Raw genomic sequence first — 14709 nt, 5'->3', positions numbered from 1 at the left:
TCGCCATGTTGGTCAGTCTGGTCTCAAACTCCTGGCCTCAAGTGATCCCCTGGCCTCAGCCTTCCAAAGTGTTGGAATTACAGGCATGCCCCATGGTGCCCAGCCCATCCTTTGAATTCTTAGTAGCTCATGTGTTATTTAGAAGTATGTTATTTACTTTCCAAATATTTGGGAGGTTTTTCTGGATTCTTTTTGTTATTGATTTCTAGTTTAATTCTACTGTGGTCAGACAACATACTCTGTATGATTTTTTTTAAAAAAACCAACTTAGGTATAATTTATATACCACTTTGCATGATTTTAATCCTTTTAAATTTATTGAGATTTGTTTTATGGCTTAGCGTATGGTTTATCTTGACAAATGCTACCTGTGCATTTGAAGAATGTGTATCTGCTGTTATAAAGTGGAATATTCTATAAATGTCAATTAGGTTAGGTTGGTTGATAGCATTGTTCAAGTCTTCCATATCTTTACTGATGATCTGTCTCCTTATTCTATTAATTACTGCATTTTACAGATAATTAATTGTCTGACTATAATTATACATTTTTATATTTCTCCTTGCAGTCCTATCAGTTTTGCTTCAGTTACTTTGAAGCTGTCTTATTAGATGCAAACACTCTTAGGATTGTTATGTCTACTTGATGAATTGAAATGTCCCTCTTTATCCCTGGTAATATTCTTTGCTCTGAAGTCTTCTTTGATATTAATATAGCCATGAACATTTAACACTTAAATAGAAATTGCCAAATTTCCTCTCAAAAAGTTTGTCATTACATAAGGTGTTCCCCCATTCTTGTCTGTATCTTGAGATTTTGATATGACCCTTCCTCTAAAAATGTAATGTTTCTTCTGAATTGGGATGAGCTAATGCCTTGCCAGGCCACTGATTCTTTAGCTGCACAATGGTAGCAATTAATTAATAGCAGCTCTGAAATCACATATGTGTGTGCAGGGGTAGGGGAGCAGACCAGGGGTTAGGAACAGGGTTAAGGGGAAGGAAGATTTTGAAAAGACGAATGAGAAGTATTTTCATTGTCAGAAAAGGCATAGGCAAAGGGGCATCTTAAGCCAGTTCAAAATACTAGGGCCAGATGAATTAGATCTCAGGGCAGTGAACTTGTGATGTCAGAGTCACTACAGAGGTCTGATAGATCTCTCCAACTCAAGGTTGGAGACAGATCTGATAGGTGTATCCAAGGTTGGAAACAGGTACTTTTTTTTAATGGGTGAAAAAAAAAAGTAGCCTATTTGTGTCAGTGAAGAACGTGATGAGTACCGGGAGCCAGAAAGTGTTCACTAAAAACTAATTTAATTCATTTTTTTTTTTTGAGACGGAGTCTCGCTCTGTGGCCCAGGCTGGAGTGCAGTGGCCAGATCTCGCTCACTGCAAGCTCCGCCTCCCGGGTTCACGCCATTCTCCTGCCTCAGCCTCCCGAGCAGCTGGGACTACAGGCGCCCGCCACCTCGCCCGGCTAGTTTTTTTGTATTTTTTAGTAGAGACAGGGTTTCACCGGGTTAGCAAGGATGGTCTCGATCTCCTGACCTCGTGATCCGCCCGTCTCGGCCTCCCAAAGTGCTGGGATTACAGGCTTGAGCCACCGCGCCTGGCCATTTAATTCGTTTTATTTGCTGCTAGGGTTACCCAGTTGGTGGATCTGCATAGGCCCCAGTTGCCTTGGCCCCCAGAGAGAGGTGGAACCAAATAGGTTACTAGAGACAAACAGTTCCAGGAGATTCTGTCTGATGGGTTGCAGTCATCAACTTCAGACAAGTACCTGGTTTTCCTATTAGGCGTGTTTTAACTCATTAGGTCAGGCCACCACTTCTCCATCTGTCTGGATGAGGCAACAGCAAACAGCGCTCAGCAGACTTTATTAAGTACTCAGGTCTTAAAGACCTTCTGTTTGGTGGGCTCTGCAGTCACTAGAACCACAAACACACTACTGGATAATTATTGTTTAATTATTACTTAAAAACTGATGGGCACAATACAATCACCACATTAATTACCCCATACAGCATCTGTTTTCTTTTTTGCAGTCATCCCCACTCCTCCCCAGCCCCTCTCCCCACTTTAATTGAAATTCAGCTTGCTGTAACACCTCCTTTCTCCTGGCCAACTGGATCTCTCCATTCACATGAGGGAGAAGAACAAAACCGAGAAGGCCCCAGGGATTAGAGAGTTTTGACAGCTGTCCAAGAGGAGCACGGAGATAGGGCCAAGTACGGAGGCAGGACAGAGACAAACGAGGGACAAGAGAGTGACGGAGGGAGGGAGAGATAGGCAGGGAAACATCACAGGAGCATTAAACTGGACAAAGAGTCACAGAGACAGGCGGAGATGTTTAAAGGGGCGCTGAAAAGGGGAAAAGGACGAGAAAAGACAAAAAGGAGAGAAATTGTGGCGAGCTGGTGAGGAAAATGTGAGAGGCTCAGGAGGGCAGGGAGACAGAAGAGAGTTCGTCAGGAAGGAGGGGAAGAAAGGCCGGCCTCTAGGGACAGGTCAGTCCAGCTTGGGGACCGATCTGAAGATCCGGAGAAGGCGGGCGGGCAGCCTGGTGTTCCCCTCACACACCTGGGAGTGGAGTGGGCGGAGGAGGTGGCCGCTGGGCCGGGTGGAGCACTGGCGTCGGGAGCGGAGAAGCAGAGCGCGCAGCGCCCGGGCCGCAGAGCCCCTGGACTAGGCTGGCTTGCGCCCTGCAGCCCCGGGCTCGCCCGGCGGCCCCGCCCCCTCCTCGGCCCGGGCTTTTCCTGCCGAGCTCAGGAAGCCGGCCTAGCACAGCCTCGAACAATAGCTCGGGACTCAGGCTTCGCTCCCTGGGAGGCCGGCGCAGGGAAGCTGGGACAGGGGGCGTCGGCGCCGCCGGGGGCCCGCAGCGAGCCCTCGGCCCGGGCTGGAGCTTCAGTTCAGCTCGGCGCTCCAGGGGTCATTGTTGGCGGCGACTGAGGGAGCGGGAGCCGGGGGAGGAGCTGGGGAGGCGGCGGCTGCGGCGGGAGCCAGAGGGGGAGCCAGAGAGCGAGCGAGCGAAGGAGGGAGGTAGCGAGTGAGCGAGTGAGCGAGGGAGGGAGGAGGTAGAGAGACAGGGAGGGTGGGAGGGAGGAGGAAAAATAAAGAGGAGAGAGCGGAGCAGGGCTGAACAATAGAGACAGGCAGACAGGCGAGCAGGAGAGCCAGCTGCCGCTGCTGGGGGACAGCGGGCACCCAGGCAGCCCGCGCCCCGGCCTCGGTTCCCGGCCCTAGCCAGACAGCAGGCGGCCAGCGCCCTGGGGAAGGGGTACCATGGGGGAGCTGGCGGCAGGCACCCCTAGCCCGCCGCGCGCCTCCGCCTGAGGGAGGCTCGGCGTTCTCTGCCCCTGCCCCACCGCCCAGCGCCCGCCCTCGAAGCCCCCTGGCCGCCAGCTCTGCGGCCGCGGCCGCTGCGCCCCGTGCCCTCCGCCCATCGGGCGCCTAGCAGCCCTCGGCCCCAGGCTTCTCTGGCCCCCGGCTGCCCTCAGACGCCCTCCCACAGTCATGAACCCCCCTGAGGGAGCAGCGGAGGAAGGAGGAGCAGCCGACTCGGACGTGGACGCCTTTTTCCGGACAGGTAAGCTGGGCAGGGCGCGGGGGGCCGGGGCTGAAGGCTGCTGCCTCGGACGCGGCGTCTCGGACAAGTTTGGGGAAGGAGGGCTGTTGCTGCCGCGTGCGTGTTGGGGGCCAGTGCCCCCTCGGCGTCGGGGCGGGAGTTGCCGAGATTCTGGTTGTTATGGCAGTGCTGGCTGCGTTTGGGGAGGGCGTGGGGGCTGGGAACTCCGCGCCCCTCCGCCTTCATCCCAGTTGCGGGAGTCCGTGTTGGGGAGGCGGGAGGCGGTCCCCTCGGGCCGCCTTCTCCCGGAGCGCGGGGATGGGCGGTGTTGGCTCACTTTGCAGCGCGCCGCTCCGGCTACCGGCGTCCCGGCCCCTCCCTTGGCTCCCCCTCCCCCGTGCCTGTCAGCGGGGCTCCAGGCGGCAGCCCTGGGCCGGCACCCCTCCTCGCCGTCGGGGGCCCGGGGCCCTGATGTGCACAGAGGGGCGGCGGGGACCCGGAGCCGCGCCGGCTGCAGACTGACAGGAGCGGGGCGGACGACATGGGTCTCGCCTGGTGCGTGTGGGGAGCCGGCCCCTCTCACTTGAGAGGCAGACCCGGCTGGGAGGGCGGTGGGCGCCTCGGACCTCCCCCTTGTCCTCCTCTTCAGTTCTGGGAACGGAGGAGCTATTCATAAGAATTACTCATTCCTGGAAGTGTGAGTTAGCGTCCCTCTCATACACACCCACTAAGTCTCTGCTTGCTGTGAGGTGTAGAGCCCTGAGATGTCTTTCTAGATCTTTGCGCCCCTGCCACCGTCCATGTCCCGGGTCCATTGCTCCTCCTGCTCCCTGGCTACACAGTCCCTCCCGGGAACCGGCACTGACCATCCTCGTTTTCCACCACCTGTGACCCTGTTTCTCTGATGGCCAGGGATTCCCCATCTCCCTGTACCTGTGGCTTCCACTAGCTTCTGTGTGTAGCTCCCTATCTCCCCACATGTCTGAAACCATTTTGTCTGGAATCTTTGTCCCAAAGAGTCCAGTAAGTTACCGGGGCCCCATGCATCTGCTCTCCCTTTGGAAAGTTGGATTAGAGGACATGAACTGGTGGGGGTCAGGGGTCAGGTTAGCTCTGGAGGGTCTCTGCACATCCATCTGTTTCCTAACCCTGTTACCTTGCCCTGGAGGTCATCTCTAGGGAAGGGGGTGGGGTGCTTTGTGGGGGAGACTTGTGGCTTTGGAAGTCAAGACTTGATTGGCTCATATGTTCATTCTCTAGTTGATGTGCAGAGGAAAAAGCTGGATGACAGGAGCTGCTGCCAGGGTCTGGGGAAATCAGAGGGAGCCCCTGTCATTCTATTCTGCTTCCTAGGTCTAAGCCTACCTTCCTTCTCTTCCTCCTTCCTTCCCTTCTTCCTCTTCCTGAGACATGGATTATATTTTCTCTCTCTTCTTTCTTCTCTCTCATACACAAACAGCCCAGCACCCAAAAGCATGAATTCTAAAGAGGTGGAATATAGGGACAAGGTTCTGGGGGCTAAGTGATATCCAGAAATACTCATTATGAGGACGAGGAAGGGAGATATGGGAACTCATAACTGGGGCTAGAAACAAATTGACCAGTCAATCAAAAACCCAGCTGATCCCTCTTGCCTCCCAACTGGGGCAAAAGTCTGCATTTTCTTAGCTCTAGGGGAAAAAATCTTGAAGTGTGAGCCTTTCCACCTTCCCTTTCAGGACCCCACTTTTACCTTTTGGTGTCCACTCCTCTTTCCCCTTTGTATCATCCAAACACTAGGTCCTGTTCATTTTCTGTTCCAGGCACCTGTAGCAGAGCTCAGTTCCTGGAGGCTTATTTCTGACAATAAATTCACACAGTGTTAATGGTGTTAATGGCCAATAATAGTCCAATGTGTAACTTTTCCCAGGGCCTTTCAAAACACAACGTATGGCACACATTATCCAACCCTGGCTCAAATCACAAAATAAATAGCAGACTCGGGTCAGTCTCCTGTGGGACTCCTATGTTGGGGATATTCTCCCTCCTCCTTGGGCAGCCCAGTGGCTGAGCTAAGTCTGATGTGCACTTAGTATCAGAGAAAGGTTAAGTCCTTGGTGCATAAGGCTGGAAATGACTGATGACCTGTAACATGTTGCAAGAGGGGGTGGGTCAAGGACTACACCCACCATGTGTGGCCCTCTATGCTTGGCTCACTGACTCTCACCACACTTCTGGTCTCTAGCCTAGGCTCTTGCTGGGGATTCGTCTTTTTTTGTTGTTAATTTTTATTTTAGGTTCAGGGGTAGAAGTGCAGGTTATATAGGTAAACTATGTGTCACAGGGGTTTGGTATACAGATTATTTCATTACCTCAGTAATAAGCATAGTACCTGACAAGTATTTTTTCTGATTTTCTCTGTCCTCTCACCCTCCACCCTCAAGTAGGCTCCTGTGTTTGTTATTCCTCTCTTTGTGTCCATGTGTTTTCACTGTTTAGCTCCCACTTATAAGTGAGAACATGCAGTATTTGGTTTTCTGTTCCTGTGTTAGTTTGCTTAGGATAACGGCCCCCACCTCCATCCATGTTGCTGCAAAGGGCATGATCTTATTCTTTTTTTATGGCTGCATAGTATTCCATGGTGTACATGTACCACATTTTGTTTATCTAGTCTGCCGTTAATGGGCATTTAGGTTGACTCCATGTCTTTGCTATTGTGAACAGTGCTGCAATAAACATATGCGTTGGTGGAGAGTCTTAAGCTTAGAAAAGCCATATTTCTAAACCTTCTCCCTTCTGATTCCCCATCTCTATGGAATATGGCACTGTACCTGACAGGCTGGATAGATTATAAATGTATTCAATTGAACATCTGAGAAACCTTCAAACAAATTTTCAAAGTCCCTAGCACCAGGGTTACCCCTTTCTTTCTGATGGAAAATTTTGTATGCACAAGGACCGAACTGGAAATTGCTTTGTCAAAATTCTGGCGTACTGTGCTTCTAATTAGGCGTATTTCAAATTATTCTGTCATTTTGGTTCCTTACTTGTCCTCTCTTGATTATTTTGGTATTTCAATCCCTTGACCAATTGGTTAAGGTAGATTCCCTAAATCTCACTTCCCTGTATGCACATGGACACAGACACCCCACCCTACCCAGCCTACTATTCTAGATTGGTAGACTCCAGATTGTCTTCCTGGGAATTCTCTGTGCCAAGCCTGAGAAAGTGCGTTACAATAATTTTATTGATCATACTTAGGAGGCAGAGGAAGGGAGATATGGGAACTGATAACTGGGACCAGAAACCAATTGACCAGCCAATCAAAAATAATTATTTGGTTCTCACTAGAGCCTTCTGCTGTCCAGGGTGCTGTGGAACACAAAAGAAATATTTGAAGTGGTCTGTGTTCTCAAATTTTGAAGAAGATTGACAATTACTGTTCAATTAAAGATTAATTGCTAACCATTGTGGTGCTACAAGTTAAAAAGTTGGCAGAACTACAGAGGAGGTGGAGCCTAGGGTGGTCCTTCAAGGGTGAGTGGAGAACGGGCAGTGGCACATGGGAGTTTGGGCATTGAAGAGCCTGGGCTGACACAGAGGAAGATGTAGGTTAGTGAGGAGTGGGAAACAGGATTGGAGAAGTGGGGCAGGGTCAAATAGGGAGAGTCTTGAAAGCACAAGAGTGGAGATTGGATTTGATTCAGAGGCAGTAGGGAGTCATTATGGATTCTTGAGCAATGACACATCATGAAGAAAGTGTTTGGAAAGGTTAATCTGGGGTAATATGATTGAATAAGTGGACAAAAGTAGGGTAGAATCTAGGGAGATGCAGAAGTGATCCGGAGCTGAGGGGGAGGAGCCTTGGTCTGGGTTGGTGGCAGAAAGGATGGGGAGTCAGGGATGACCTCGAGACACATTTTTAGAGGTATGAATGTGGGGACTTGTTGATAATCTACTGATGGGGGAGAGGAAAATGAAGCCCATGAGGAAACTGAAGTATGTGGGTTGAGGAGCCCAGAGGACTGACAGTGTCTGACTGATGGACAGGTGTGGGCTGGTTGAAGACAGGAACTGGTTTTGCAGGGCAGATAATGATGTTACCTTTGGACATGAAGCATGGGGGGCGACTCAGGGAAATCCAGGTGGAGCTGTTTTGTCAGCAGTTGGAAATGTGAGACCCAAGACAGGAGCATGGCTGGAGGCTAGGGCTGTTGATGTTGATTTGGAAGGTTGGATGCAGCTGAAGCTTTGTGAATGCATCTGCTCTCAGAGGGAAGGAGTAGAGGAAGAAAGGGAAGGGCGAAAGTTAGATTTTGGGGTAGAAATTCTTATTGCAGAAGTGGCAGCAGAGGACACTTGATCCTGGAGACCCCAGGGAGTCAGTGTGGGCTCTGATGTGATGACAGGCTGCAGACAGGTTGAGCGGGAGGAGTGCTGGGGCATGGTGAAAGAAAGACCCTGCGCGCTCCAGGAGCAGAGGATTAGAAGAGGTGTTCAGAGGAGGGATTTGCGGTGGTGAGTGGGAATCAGCTACTTGCAGAGTTTATCAGTGAAAGGAAAAAGAGGTATGTGCTTAGCCAGAAGGGACATTAGTATCTAGAAAAGGAATTTTTGTTTTTTGTTAGAGTCACAGCAGGTTTGGAGGTGGCAGGGAGAAAATGTGTGGAGATAAAAAAACTGAGGAGGCTAGAACGAGTGTAGAGTTTGATACCTGAAGAAATGAGATAAGAATCGGTTCCCTAACAAAAGTAAGAGCTTAGCTTTGGTGAGCAGCAGAAAAACCTTTTTCTTTAAGGTGCAAAGGAAAAAAGTAAGAAGATAAATGAAAAGAGAGTGATGTGGAGATATTTTCTACCTCTGTCCTTCTGTTGAGCTTTGCTTCTGTGAATCTAGACATTTTCAGTTGAAGTGTTTGTGGTTACTTGGGCTTCGGCCAATCTCAAACTCAACTCTGTCTTTCCAGCTTTCCAAACTAGCTCTTCCTCTTGACTTTCTTAATTCTATAAGTGACATCTTCACTCTTCCAGTCATGGTATTTAAAACCTTGGTATTGTCTGTGAGGAATCTCTCTCCTCCACAAACCCTGTTGGATTATCTTTCATAGTTAGCCCTTGTTCATCCACAGGGCATGACCCCAGGACAGGCCCCATATGCCCCCCATGGACTTCTTTCCTGGCCCTCATTCTCATCCCTCGGAAGCTGTTCCCTTAGCCCCACTCTAAGTTGGACCTGCAGACACTTTACACTTCCTAAAGCACTACTTTCATCACACCACTGCTTGCTGCTTGGACCTTCAGTGAACCCCTAGTGCCTTCAGGGTCAAGTGTCGACCTCACAGCTCAGCTCCAGCCAGGCTGCTCTCCACACACTGCCCAAGGGCGCCTGCATTCACAGTCTCCTTGGATCAACCACCCCAGCACCCTCCAAATCCAACACAGTCTTTAAGACTTGAGCCCTATCTCCTTCTGGGAGCTTTCACAGCTCACGATGACAGCCCTTTGAATTACTCACTGTCTGTACTCATTTTCTCACTTCATCGGTATTGTATTGTTATTTAGCCTTTTCATACATGAAGGCTTGTCTCCCCCATTGAATTTATTTGTTCTTTGGAGGTAAGAAAAAGGATCTTTTTAAAACCTTGTGATTAATCAAAAAACGCCTCCTCACAATATAAAGCAAACTTGGCAAAATATAAGCAGCTATTGAATCTAAGTGATGGTTTGTTTGTATTTTCTGTATGATTCCTTAAACTTTTTTCTTAAATAAGAACCCTATCACATCTAGATAGGGAAACTTAAACTGTTGTCATGTCCAGGTCATATAGAAGGGAGATTTTGGAATAACAATCTATGTTTGCACGCAATTCTTTGAGTAAATATCACCGCCCAGTCTGTACATTGCCAGGTACCTAAAAAGGGAGGAGTCTCTTACTTCCTGAGCTTGCTTTTGCAGCAAAGGAAAAACATCTTTTTTTTTTTTTAAGTTATGCTTGATTCTCCAGAGTGTAAACATGATGCTTAATTTAATGCTTATTGTCCCTTCTTGATCTCCTCCACTTTCATCCATTATGAACTGGGCTTTTGGTCACCCCATTTTTCAGGAGCCTTTGGGGGAGTATTGGGAAGACTTTGTGGTTCTGGAGAGGGAATGTTGTTAATATTTCTAATGCTATATTTTTTATAGGCTATTTCTACTATTAATATATTTTAGAACATATCAGTGACATCCAGGTCCACCTCTATAAGATTTGGCAAACTTTGCTTCATCCTTGTGCCACAAATCACCAATAACTTTATTACTGGTACATTCTGTCCCATCATATTTGATAATCCCTTGAGGGATGAAAGGCGGTTTTAGAATAAACTGAAGCTACAGTAAGAAATTAGCTGATAAGTAAGAAAATCTTCCTGACTATAAATAAAATCAGTAAAACACTGTAACCGGTGAACTAGAGTTCTTCTTAGATGTTGGAATTGAACACTTTTTACTTTTCAAAGTTTTCTGTAGTTCTGGTATTTGATAGTTTACTGCTGGAGGTGGGCAGTATGGTGTAGCCCAGTGGTTCTCAACAAGGGCAATACTCCCCTTCCCACCCCCCATCACAGAACATTTAGCAATGCCTGGAGACATTTTTTTGTGTGTGTGTCATAACCTGGGGAGGGTTTGCTACTGGCATCTAGTGGGTAGAGGTCAAGGGTGCTGCTAAGCATCTTACAATGCACAGGACAACAAATAATTATCCAGCTCCAAAATGTCAGTAATGCTGAGATGGAGAAACCCTGGTATAGCTAGAGGATGATAGGCTTTGGATGGAATAAGTTCAGCACTAACTAGGGGTAGGATCTTGCATTAATTATTTAGTATCTCTCATCCTCATCTTCTGCAAAATGGGACTGATAAAGCTTGTTTCACAGGTTGAGAGGATTAACTAGGAAAAAAAAAACATGTATGGAGCATCTAGCGGTCTCTGACACAGTAGAAGCACAAGAAATCCTAGTTATCCCTGTTGTTTCTGCTGTTTTAATTATTGAATGTGATGGACAGAGGCTGAAGGTCTCTTGAAGGCGTGCTGGGCAGGGCTTTTGACATGGGATGTGAGAGGGTGCCAGAGAGGCAACATGATGCAGTGCAGGGAGCCTGTGTGTGGCATCAGAAGGCTAGGTTTTGGGCCTCGGCTCTCATTCATTCATTCATTAAATCATTTGTTTGAAAAATATTTATCAAGTGTTTACTATAGTCATGTACCACGCATGCTATGGGAGTATATAAAGCCATTAAAAACAGAATGTAGAACAGGAATGGAAATGGATATAAATATACACCCTCTGGGAGCACTTGGATATAAGGGGTTAAAAGGGGAGGAAAAAGTCTATGAAGGAGGCCGAGAAGGCCAGACAATAGAGCAGGAGATAAACACTCCATTTTGCTCTCTACTTACATGAATAACTTGGGCAAATGACTTTAACATCTGTGTAAGATGAGGATAATAGCCCCCCTGCCCCGACCCTTCCCTTATAGAGCTGCTGAGAGACTCAAATAAGATACTGTATCTGAAAAGTCTTTATAAGTTGTACAGTGCTATCCAAAAATACGTAGATCTTTCCAAATTGAACATTCTGTTACTCTAGGTGCCTCTTCTGACAAGTATTGTCTTATTTAATCTGACTTCCATGGGACCTTTCCAGTCCAGGAAGATATGCAGTTATTCTCATTGTGGTTTCCCAAGGGGACTCGATGGGTCACCCTTTTACAGCAGGTCAGGGGACCCCTGTTTTCTCCTCCTCTGCATAAGTATAAGAATGCCAGTGCCCCAGTCCCTGTCCGGGTCGTGGGGCACGTGGCTCGATCCATCTGGAGAAGGTTCTTGGTTCTTACTTCTGCTGAGCCTCAGGTGTGCACAGAGAATGAGGCCCTTCCTGCCTTTTCTCTGTCTGCGTGCAGTTCAGACTCCTCCTGCCACTCCTTTGTGCATGAATGATTGGCAGCAAAAATAACTAGGAAATGACTGACAGCCACAGAGCTGTTGGATCAATAGAGCTGCTTGAAATTGTGTCTGCCTAGGAGAAAGGGAACAGAAAGAATCAAATGGGTGGACAGAGGAATTAATTCAGGGAGGTAAAGAAGAAACTGTAGGAGAATTAGCTTTCTCTCCTCCCCATCTGCCCCATCACATTATTAGAAGGGAGCTGGACACTAGCTAGGGAGCATGGATGCAACAGATAAACAATTATAAGTGAAAAGTGGCAGACACTCTGTACACTTAAGGGAGTGGCTACTTCTCCTTGATCTGGGACATATGATTGGTATGGTTTGGATAGGGAAGACAGAAAGTGTTGTGATCCCAGGTTAAAACAGCATTGAAAGGAGGTATGAATATTCATAGCATATTTAGGGGCAGTAAATGGTTCAGTTTATGTGACTCAGAGGAGACTGGTGGAGGATCAATGGGAGATGAGACTCAGGAGGTGGCAACCAGGTTGATTAGTTGATTGCTTTATCAAACATTTACTAGGCTCCTAGATCATGAAGGCGTTGAATGGAAAGCCAATGAATTTGGTCTTTCAGCAGTTGGCTCTGGGAAGCCACTAAAAATGACATGATCAGAAAGATAAATCTGGCAGCCCTGTGGACGGCCCATTGGAGTAGGGGAGGGACTGTTGGTTGGGGATGGGTTAGGAGATCACTGAGATAGAGTAGGAGGGTCTGAACTTGAGAAGCAGCAGCAGAAATGGAGAGGAGGGGATGGATATGAGTTACTTCAGGAAGTGGAGTCTATGGGACCTGGCATCTTGGATGTTGATGTGTCAAGAAAGAGATAGGAACCCAAGATTACTCCAAAGTTTAGAGTTTGAGTGACTAGGAGAACAGAGGTACCCTTAATGAAAGTCAGGAGCTGGGAAGAGGAGGAGCAGCTGTGGGGAGGCAGGGGAAGAGGGGAGATTTGGAGAATTTGCTTTGGGACATGTTGCATTTCAGGTGTCAGTGAAATAGCTAAGGGAGGTGTGGATTCAGTAGGCGGATAACGAAGGGAGTCTGGAGCTTTGGAGGGAGGCCAGATCTGGAAATATAGATTTGGGAGCTATCTGAAAGAAGTTGTGGCTGGAGCTATCAAAATAGATGATATAATAAATGAAAAGCATACACAGAATTAAGGGCAGAGTGCCAAAGACAGAATTGTAGATACAGGGGTATCTACGTTGGGCTGTGGGAGAACAGATGCAGAAGGGCTGGAGGAGAACCAGGAGAGAGCAATACTTAGGAAAATCAGGTGATCAACAGGATTTAATGCTGCAGGAAAGTTGAGGGAGATGGGAACTGAGCAAATACCATTGGTTCTGGAGACTAGGAGATCATTGGTAATCTTTGAAATAGCAGTTTCAATTGTGTATGGGAGGTGGAATCCAAATTCCAAGGGGAATGAGGAGTGAGCGCATGGGGAGGAAGTGGTGGGAGTGCATATAGATGGCTCTTTGGAAAGGTTTGACTGTGAAGGGAAGATTAAAAATAGCAAGGTACTTGGAGATGGGGAGCAGAGTTGAGGGGAGGTTTTTTTTAGGAGAGAATATATGCGAATACCTAGGGATGGGGAAGAGGGAGACGGCAGGCATGAGGAAGATACTTAATATTTAGAAAAGACAGAAGTAATTGATAGAGGAATGTCCTGGATGAGCCTGGAGGGGTGGATCTCAAGGTCAGCTTTGGGCCAGAGGAGGATGCTTCTTTCTTGGACACTGGAGGGAAGGCAGACCTCAGTGAAGTAGCTGGCTGGCAAGGACCGGTGGGCACAATGTTCCAGATTGACAGCTCCAGGAGAGAGAGCATCATCTGGCTGGAAGACTCAGAGACTAGTGGCACCATGCTTAGGGAGGGTAGTGCAAGCTGAGGCAGCTGTGAAATGGGTGGGCTGAGCTGTTGTGGCCCTAGAAGGCTCTTGGGTAAAGAAGCTAAGAAGCAAGGCTGGGAGATCTAAAGTTAGAAAACCATTTAAAAGTGCTGGTGGCTTTCTTTTGCAAGCTTAGGTGGGACTGCTTTAGGCTGTAGTAGGGTCTGCAGAATCGCCTCCTACAGAGTATGAGTCAGAAAGGCAAGTGGGGAAGAAGTAAGTGAGGAGAGAAGAGAGGGAGGGAAACTCAGGCAAGATGGTATCTGGGCAGCCTACTTAGGAGGGGTCAGTGTCTGGCCATCAAGGTGCTATATCAGTGATGGGATTTGCTCATGAATTTCCAGTTTCCATAGTGTCTCTTGAAGTCCTAGAAGAAAGTGGAAGCAGGCTAGGGCTCATGAAAGAGCCCCTTGCTCATTCTTCTCCATGAAGTGAAATCCTTCACAGAAGAGAATATGCCATACTCTTTTTCTTGGCCCCAAACACTCGTTCCACCCCTTGTTTCAGGGGTTGACCCAAGAGGAAAAGCCCCATTTCATCAAAGACCCTCCTGAGGGCTGGCGAGTAGGAATCTGGGTGTTGCTGCCACCAAAGGATGGATTGTGGGGAACCAGGCTTATCTTGCCTAGAACACAAGGAGGTGGGAGTTTCCTTAAGTATAGACCAGTTCCAGAATCACAGAATCTTGGAACAGAAACTTACTCGCTTTGTGACTTTGTGCAAGTTATAATTATTCCAAGCTTTAGTTTATAAATCTGTAAAATGGGTAAAAAAATTCTTGCCTTTCAGTGGGCACCTGTAATCCCAGCTACTTGGGAGGCTGAGGTAGGAGAATCACTTGAACCCAGGAGGCGGAGGTTGCAGTGAGCCAAGATCATGCCACTGCATTCCAGGCTGGGCAACAGAGCAAGACTCTGTCTCAAAAAAAGAAAAGAAGAAAAAAAATTGCTCATGTTAATAGATATATTGTGATAGCTGTATTCATATTGTGAATAGTAATGTAAATAGGATTATATTACTAGTAATATGGTACTATATATTACTAGTATGACATATTACATGTATAACATATTATGATTATGTTACTAGTTAGATGAATCCCTTTATTTTCAAAATCATGAAAACTGATTCCCTCCTTCTTTCCTTCTCTTCCTTCTCTTCATTTTCTTCCTTCATTTGATAACAGTATGGAGATAGTGTTATGATTTTTAAACTTGCAGTTACAATTATTCCAAGGCTTGACAGGCAGGGACTAGGGATGAGGCTAAAATCTCCAT

The 14709-nt window shown here is 47.5% G+C and overlaps 1 protein-coding gene across 18 annotated transcripts in view; it reads left to right on the top strand.

Moving 5' to 3' along the window:
* The first annotated feature begins 3117 nt into the window (after positions 1-3117).
* The window catches only part of KALRN (kalirin RhoGEF kinase), a 708666-nt gene continuing 697074 nt past the window's right edge, over positions 3118-14709 (top strand). For 6 of the 18 annotated variants that reach the window (XM_050781532.1, XM_050781538.1, XM_050781528.1 and 3 more), the window contains exon 1: positions 3119-3588. In XM_050781532.1, coding sequence (XP_050637489.1) covers positions 3516-3588 — 73 coding nt within the window. In that variant the 5' untranslated portion in view covers positions 3119-3515. Of the gene's footprint in view, positions 3589-14709 lie in introns of all 18 variants that reach the window. The other 12 variants (XM_050781539.1, XM_050781547.1, XM_050781545.1 and 9 more) reach the window with 5 other exon arrangements.

The sequence above is a fragment of the Macaca thibetana genome, chromosome 2 (genome assembly GCF_024542745.1).
Source record: "Macaca thibetana thibetana isolate TM-01 chromosome 2, ASM2454274v1, whole genome shotgun sequence".
In the NCBI taxonomy this organism is placed as follows: domain Eukaryota; kingdom Metazoa; phylum Chordata; class Mammalia; order Primates; family Cercopithecidae; genus Macaca; species Macaca thibetana.
Note: the sequence above shows the minus strand (reverse complement) of the source record. Positions and strands in the feature narration are given on the sequence as shown.